Source organism: Microtus ochrogaster, chromosome 17 (genome assembly GCF_000317375.1).
Source record: "Microtus ochrogaster isolate Prairie Vole_2 chromosome 17, MicOch1.0, whole genome shotgun sequence".
Classification (NCBI taxonomy): Eukaryota; Metazoa; Chordata; class Mammalia; order Rodentia; family Cricetidae; genus Microtus; species Microtus ochrogaster.
In genome coordinates this window covers 4,688,389-4,696,204 of record NC_022019.1, presented here as the reverse complement: position 1 = coordinate 4,696,204, position 7,816 = coordinate 4,688,389, and the positions used below count along the sequence as shown (strand labels likewise).

General features: G+C 49.1%; 1 protein-coding gene across 1 annotated transcript in view; it reads left to right on the top strand.

Annotated features, from left to right (window-relative positions):
* The first annotated feature begins 3,099 nt into the window (after positions 1-3,099).
* Positions 3,100-7,816, top strand: part of Spata13 (spermatogenesis associated 13) — a 32,381-nt gene continuing 27,664 nt past the window's right edge. Inside the window, exon 1 of the mRNA XM_013349236.2 lies at positions 3,100-3,231. Coding sequence (XP_013204690.1) covers positions 3,177-3,231 — 55 coding nt within the window. The 5' untranslated portion in view covers positions 3,100-3,176. The remainder of the gene's footprint in view (positions 3,232-7,816) is intronic.

Sequence of the window (7,816 nt, the reverse complement as noted above, 5' to 3'; positions counted from 1 at the left end):
GCTAGCATAGAATGACCTTGATCTTCTTGTCTCTACTTCCCAAGGGCTGGTTACAGGTCAGTATATGAGCATTTTCTTGCCTGTTAGCATTTGCTTATTTTCTTTGATTTTTTTTCCTGCCTACTAGTGCTTCTGAAATTGCTTTTTATGGACCTGTTTTGGGTTTCAGAGCTGGGAGTGACAGACTGATGAAATTATTAATAAAATTACTTTAAAAAAGAGTGTCTATCATGGTGGGGAGGCATGGTGTCGAGCACAAGGCATGTCAGCAGGGGTCGGAGGCTGAGATGCCACATCTTCATACACAAAAAAGAAGCAGAGAGAGAGAGCGTGCACACTGGAAATAGGTGAGAGTTTACACTCTCAAAACCTGCCGCCAGTGACATACTTCCATTATCAGGTCTGCACCACCTAAACCTTCCCAAATGGTACCACCAGCTATCTGGTGTTCAGATGTCCAGGCCTGTGGGGTAAGGTTCTCCTCCAGACTCCCACAAAGCCTATGCCACCATGACTAGCCTGCTTTCTCCAGATTTCTAAGTATTTGCTATCAGTGTGTGATTTGTGACTCCATTTCTATGCGTTCTTTCTTGACTTGGGGTCCTTTGTGTTGCCTGCTAACGTAGTTTCCCAAAGGAATGGGTTTGTGTGGAAGGAAAAGACCTTAATTTTCACTGTGCTTAAGGTTTTGTTGGAGCATTGACAAATACAGACTGTAATCGCTGAATATTTTTTAAAAGCCTAAAAGTCAAACCAATTTGTTCTATGATACTTTCCCCCTCTGCATGTGTCGCGTGCATGTGCACACACCCGAGCAAGTGTGCTTGCATGTATGGAGGCCAGAGCCCGACACGGAATATCTTCCTTGAACTCTCTTCGCTTCAGTTTTGAGGCCTGCACTCTCATTGGTTGGTCTGAAGCTTGCTCCCAAACCCCAGGCTTCACTTGCTAAGCATGTTCTCCCTCACTGATCCCGCCCTAAATCGTCTTTTAAAAGGAGGATTTGAAACGGACTCTGTTTATGTCCGTTTCACCTTATTTTAGGTTGGTTTTTGTCTTGTTTTAATATGTATGGGTATTCTGCTTGTACATAAGTGTGTTGACCACATGTGTCCTTGGTACCCATGGAGGCTAAAAGAGGAGATCTGATGACCTGGATCTGGAGTTACAGATGGTTGTGAGCCACCATGTGGGTGCTGCGAATTACACCTGGTTAACCTGGTTACCAAGTGAGGCAGTCAGTTCTCTTGGCCACTGAGCCACATCTCCAACCCCTTACCTGATTTTTAATAAAACAAAATTTATTTTCAGTTTTTCTGGAGGCCAGGAATTTCAGTGTCCAGCTGCCAGCGATCGGTGATTAACTTTCCGGAAGCTCATATGGTTAAGGATGTCATGTGACCAGAGCAATGGCCTGTGGGCTGTGGGTTTTTGATTTGTTGTTGTTTGTTTGCTTGTTTTTGAGGTAGGGCTTCGTAGCAGTCCAGTCTGGCCTCTAAGTTGCTAATGGCTACGGATGACCTTGAACTCCCATTCCTCTGTCTCTTCTTCCTGCTGGGTGTACCGGCATATTACAGCTTTTTGAAACTGTAATTGCCCCGTGAAGCTCTCCTTAGCAGATTTAGGGTAAGGAAATAACAGGTAAATGGAAATAGCCATAAATAATGAAACGTGAGGCAGGGGTTACTAACTGGGCAGCCTCGCATTCTCAAGTACTATGACTTTTAATGTTTTCTTTATCTTTAGAGACAGTGTTTTGATCTATAGGACAGGCTGGCCTAGAAACACCTTAGTCTTGCCTCAGCCTACCAAGTGTAGATATGAGCCACCACATCCTCCCTCCTTCCCTCCCTTCCTCCCTCTCTCTTTCTCTCTTTCTGTCTCTCTCTCTCTCTCTCTGTGTATGTGTTGCTAGTGATTAAACCCACAGCCTTACATTTGTAATTCCCACTGGGTACTGAGCTGCACTCTACGCTTTGGTACTGTTGGATTGATTTGTTTTGAGGCAAAATCTCACTGCCACACACAACAGGCTCGCTCTGCATCACTGTTCTCCAGGGTTCGGGGTTTTTAGGCGTGAACCTCCTGACCTTTCTTGAGGCTGTGAGTCCCCCAGGGAACTGGATGTTACTGGGTTCCCCAGTTATCTACAAGCTGCAGGCTCAGGACAGCTAACCCTTAGAGTTCCCAGGTCCTGCACTCTGCTGCAGGTGAGCTAGCAGTAGCCAGGTGGAAACTTGCTCTGGTCTAGTGCAGAAAGAACAGCAGTGAGTTGCGCTCCCTTGGGTTTTCAACACACGCTCATGGCTGCATTTTGCCAGTTGCCTTTTTCATTTTTTTAATCCATATGTTGAGGGTGGTCATGTGACCACTCTTTCACACACGTCAACTCATTGTTCCTAAAGTTTAAAAAGGTAGGGACTTCCTATCCGGAAGAAATGTAGGAAGCACACTGTTGCTGCTGACAGCTGTGTCAGAATGTCAAAGACCAACCTGCTGATTTCCCATTATTTGGAAAATACAGAAAAGCATGGCGGAAAGTTATTAAAAATAACTCACACTGTTATTTAATGGCCCCTCCTTTAGAATAAAGTCCATATTTCACAATGTAGCAGACACAAGTATTACTTTTGTAGAGTAAGGCATTCACATACTATGTGTCTTATCTTTTTGTCTGTTTGCAATTTTTACCCACAAATCTTTTAAACAAAAGCCCCTTTTTCAGTGATTCCATAAATTACAGTTAGTATTATGTGGCATCATAACTCAAATTTTTGGCATTCCATGCTGTGAAATCCTAACTCCCGTTTGCTCAGCGACCTCTGTGCTCGCCTCCCTGAAGCAAACAGTTTGGGGAAAGTGCTCTGCTGGGCTAAAGCAGCTCTGGAGGGTAGACTTAAAAGCCACACTTTTCGATCTCTGAGGCAGCCACTGGCTCGCTCGCTCTGCTCCGTTTAGAATTTCCTCCCAAAAGTCAGCGCGTGGTGATGTTGCTGGAGCGACTAAGCCTGAGTCACTGGCAGCAGGCTGTTAGTTTCTGGGCAGCGCCGGCCAGGAGAGCACGCAGCACTCCAGAGTTCCTGCAGCTGCCAGCCTGACCGGCCACCCTCCACCATGAGCTGAGGACTGCTTCCCGCGTCACACCCTCAACCTGCCGCGTGTGTTTAAACAGAAGGATGGTAGCCAGAGGAGAAATAGCAAGATTTTGGAGTCTGGAAAGCCTCCACATGGGTATGTGTGCGGTTCTCCTGGGGGCAGTGTTGTTGACTCCACTCTCTGAGCTGCCGCTCACAGTCTCCCTCCCCTTCCCCACTCCTCTTTTATCCGGTGAGAGGGTACCTGGAAGGAAGGAAAGGGAAAATCTCTTTGCTCCCGGGAGAGAAATTAATCCTGGGTGTGATAGAGTAAGAATAAAAAGTCAAGTGTGGACTGCCTTTTACGAGGGGTGGGATCCGGTGTTTGTTGAGGGGTTATTGCTGGGTTTTGTTTATATTGCAGGAACTTTCTTTCTTTTAAAGGGGGGGATACCTGGGTGTGTAGAGACGCAGAGTGCTCCCTGCTGAGCTAGGGGGAGGGGTATGGCCTGAAGCCCAGAGTTGGCTTTAGATCGTTACTTTTTGGGAAGCAGTCTGCCCTAGTGCAGTTTGTACACGCTGCTGGAGCTCGCTCCTGTAAGCCTTACTTGCTAATATTTCCTTTATCAGCAACTCGGCTAGAGTATTTAAATGTGAAAGCAGTGTTATTCTAGGAAGTTATAAATTGTAAAGTGTACATTCCTAAGGGCATAAGAGGGGAGGGGCGCGTCACGTCACAGAAAGACTTCTCCCCGACTGTAGTGGGATGCTCTAAAAACAGAGCTTGTCTTTGGTCTTGCCTTAAATAGACGCCAGATACGTGTGCTGAGATGAATGGGAGCTGCGCTTGACAGCTTGAAGGCAGGCCCAGGCAGCAGCGAGGCTGTCTGTAGCTGGTGCTTTCTTCACCAGTCGCGATAGGACAGGGATGTGGTTACAGCATCTGTCTCTGGCAGATTATCCCACAAGACGAGTGTGAGCGACAGGCGCAATCATGCTGTCATCAGACGCGGCACAGCAGAGGAGAGTCAGGATAAAGGGGTTGGGAGACTAAGAGGGATGAGGAGCCTCCCGTCCTGCAGCCCACCCCACCTTTTGTTACCTGTCAGGACGAGTGCCCTTCCCCTGTTGCACAGTACTCCAGAATCTTCCATGGAGGCTTGTCCTTGGGGGAACGAATGGATGGGTACCCAGCCTCTGTGACCAGCCTAGCTATAGAAGGTCAGCCACCAACTCCTCTGCTGTGCCACTGTGGATGGGTCTTGGCGTGCTGTGCCTGAGCACAAGGGAAATCCCGGCAAGCCCTTGGAATAACAGTTGATCCCCCCCCCCCATGGTGGGCTGCTGCAGAGGGCACTCCTAGAGGGCAGGAGAGGGGAGTGAACCCCAGGATCCGCTGGAGGATGGCTCCTGTCATTTGGTGTGACCCCCATTTTTTTGTTTCCAGTTTTTTGTTTTGTTTTTGTCTTTAAAGGTGAGGTCCCTTAGTTAAGGTGGAATCTCCTAGTCTACTGAGTCTGTTCCTGAACTCAGGGTCTTCCTGCCTACCTATCCTGGGGCTGGGATTATATGCATGATATACCACCACAGCTGGGTGATCTTGAGCCGCAGCCTCCTCCTAGATAGGTGAGTGGTGCTGATGGTAATTCAGGACATTTGTTAGGTGGTGGATACCATGCTAGATACAACCGGCTTCCCTGATAGATTCCTCCAATCAGCAAGGTGGCAGTTGGACCTGGTCAGTGGTGGGGAATATCCAGGAGGGATAGCCCCTCAGATGTCAGCCAACAAGGATGGATGCAGACAGCCACCATCAAAACCAGGGACCCACGGAGGTGGGACAGTGGTTGAGGGGATAGCACACACTCCAGGGCATGTCATAGGTAAGGCTGAGACGTGTTAGGGCGCAGAGAGGCCAAGCTCCTCTTGGCTACTGGCCCAGAGACAGGTGCCCTGGTTGCCGGCTACCCAGGCCTCATCCCATCCCACCCCGTCTATTCACTTTACAGATGAGCACGGTGAGCCAGTGTGGATGGCAGAGCTCCAGGCAAGCTGGCTGTGGTGGGTATGGGAGTTGGGGGGAGATGTTCATTGGTAGCTTACTTGTGGAAATTGAAGACTTACCAAGCCATCTGCAGAGAAATGAATCTATTCTAGAACTTTGGAATGGCTGTGCCCACTTGTGATGGGACTCCCTCCTCTCAACTGTGGGCACCCCGAAACATGGAACATGCTGGTAAGAGTGGGATGGGGAGAACTGTTTCTGAGAGATCCTTAGTCAGTATGGAAGGTTATCAGCGAGGGTGACTGTGTCTGCGCTGGGCTCTGTTTGCTCCAGCGATGCCAAGGTAACTGTTTTTGGAGAATGGATTTCAAGGCAGCAGGACATAATAGCAATAGTTTAAACTTGAGTGTGGAAGGTATCTCGTGCTCTGTTTGGTTCCGGCTGCAGCAGCAGCTCACAATGAGTTCCTGGTGTTAAGGTCTGCGAGACATAGCCGTGGACATAACTAACTGAAACAGAAGAACGGTGATAATGGGGTACAGGATGATACGAAAGACAGCTGTGTGTATGTGGGGGGTATTTGGAAAGAAGAGAGCCAGATGTGGTTCTAGCACAGGTAAGAGGTGGCTATTGTAGGGGATCAAAGCGGAGATGAAAGACAACTAGAGAATCGCTAAGAAGAGACAGCTGGGCTTTAAAGAATGATTCGAAGCTCTGGGCTGTTTGGGGAGGGAAGCTTGCTCCTGGGTGGGAAGGAGCAAAACAGTCTCTCCCATCGGAGCAGGAACACTGGAACATTCCACAGCTTCAGCCCTTTCCGTGGCTCTGCAACCTGTGGTATGGGGTGGTGGGGTCGGGTCCCAGACACACATTGTAGAGCAGGCCCACAGGTGTGTTGTGGTGTGGGAGTAACCTGAACGCACCCACTGCCTCTCCGTTCTGTCAGGCATCAAAGCCATTTGAGGGGCTTCGGGAAACACAGGTCTCAGCTCCCACCTCAGTTCTGGCTCAAATGGCCAGAGAATAAGGTGGGATCTTCATCTTTCGAAGCATTCTCCAGTGTGGCAGGGAGCCCTGAGGAAGAACGGACCAGGTACCCCTGCCTGCAGCTCTGTGGGCATTGCTGGTTCCCTCTGTGGTTCTGGAGGTGGCCTGGGAGTGACCGTCTGGGAGGAGGGGCTGGGCCCACCTTTTCAGCTGTAACCACAGCTGCCTGCCTGTGAGGCCATTTCCGCTTTTGAGGGGGGAAGCTGGAATAGCTTATCTCAGCCTGGAGGAAGTGGAGTGAGCAGCAGGAGGGGTTCTGAAATGTGTGTTTTTAACAGACTATTCTAAGTGCGGGAATTTCCCCAAACAAAGCTCTGGGGAAATCCCCACCAGGAGCTGGCTGCTTGGGAAAGGGCAAGGCTATTAACAAGTTTGTGGGTGACAGGCTGTCCCTTCCAGCTGTGCCACCTCCAGGCTCAGCCTCTCGAAGACTCTGAAAGGCTGGGTACTTCTCACCTCCACCCACCTCAGTTGGTGCCATCAGGGGTGTTTTTCTCAGTTATAGAAGAGAAAGCAAAGGCTCCAGGCCTCACTGGGACCCAAACTGTGCTCGTGGGACCAGGTAGTCCAGTGCTCTAAAACCCTGTGCAGCTTTGTACAACAGTAAGCCAGTTGGAAAGAGACTTGCTGCCCCTAGAGGAGAGTCATTCCAGGCACTGCGGATGGGTTTGTTCTCCCGAGTACTGCCAGGAAGGGGGCACAAAACACAGTTCCAGTGCTGATGCTGTGTGATGTCATTTCTTGTCCAAACTCCCCTTTAGAATCAGCTGCCCCATCAGAAGTGGTAAAGTCGGGTTTAGCAAGATGGCCTGCTGATTTGGCGAGGAGCATAGGTGCCGTTCTTTGTTGGCTTTTAAGAAACTGACATCCTTTCTGATTAGGTTCATAACAGCTCTGTTACCAGTGGCCTTGTGAACCTAGGCGTTGGCCCATTCTTTGTAGGTAGCACACAGCCTTCCCTGGTCGCATCTGCCTGGAGGTTTGTCCGATGTCCACTAGAGAGTTGTTCTCTCATCTGAGAAGGTAACAGGCTTGGAGGCTAGATGATGTCTTCTGAAACCAACTTCTCAAGGCACTGTGTAAGGCAATTGGATATACAAATGGTACCCCAGGGAAACAACCTTTCTGAAAGTTTTTCAACAACCTTCCTGTCATGGTGGTTCAACTAGAGTGCTGTGAGCCACTATATTGTGTTTCTGGAACGGGTGGGCTCCTGAGAAATGTTCTTTTAGAATTGTCTCTGGCACACAGACCTATCGAAATATGAGGGTAGAGACTCTTGCAGTTAGTATGCTCAAAGCCCCGAGTTTAATCCCCAGTAGTGCAAAAAACTGAGAGAAGACGATAGAGGTCTTCCTGAGTTAGGCTGGAGCTTTAGTAAGGAAGTACTTAGAAACAGAACTTGTCTGCCCTGGCGGTGGATGAGACCTGAGAGTCTGGGTATCTTAAAGTGACTTTGGTTTGGGCAGCCCTGACTCCATGTTTGCAGGATTGTTTTGCTGAGAGAGGGAGAATTTGTTTTCTCCAGGGATGGGCTCTAAAATGATTGTACAGTTCCAAGCTGTCAGCCCTGAAATCGAATCACTGCATAGGAGCAAACTAAACAGACTCACAAGGTTGTGGTTATATTGTGGTTTAGTGTGTGTGTGTGTGTGTGTGTGTGTGTGTGTGTGTGTGTGAGAGAGAGAGA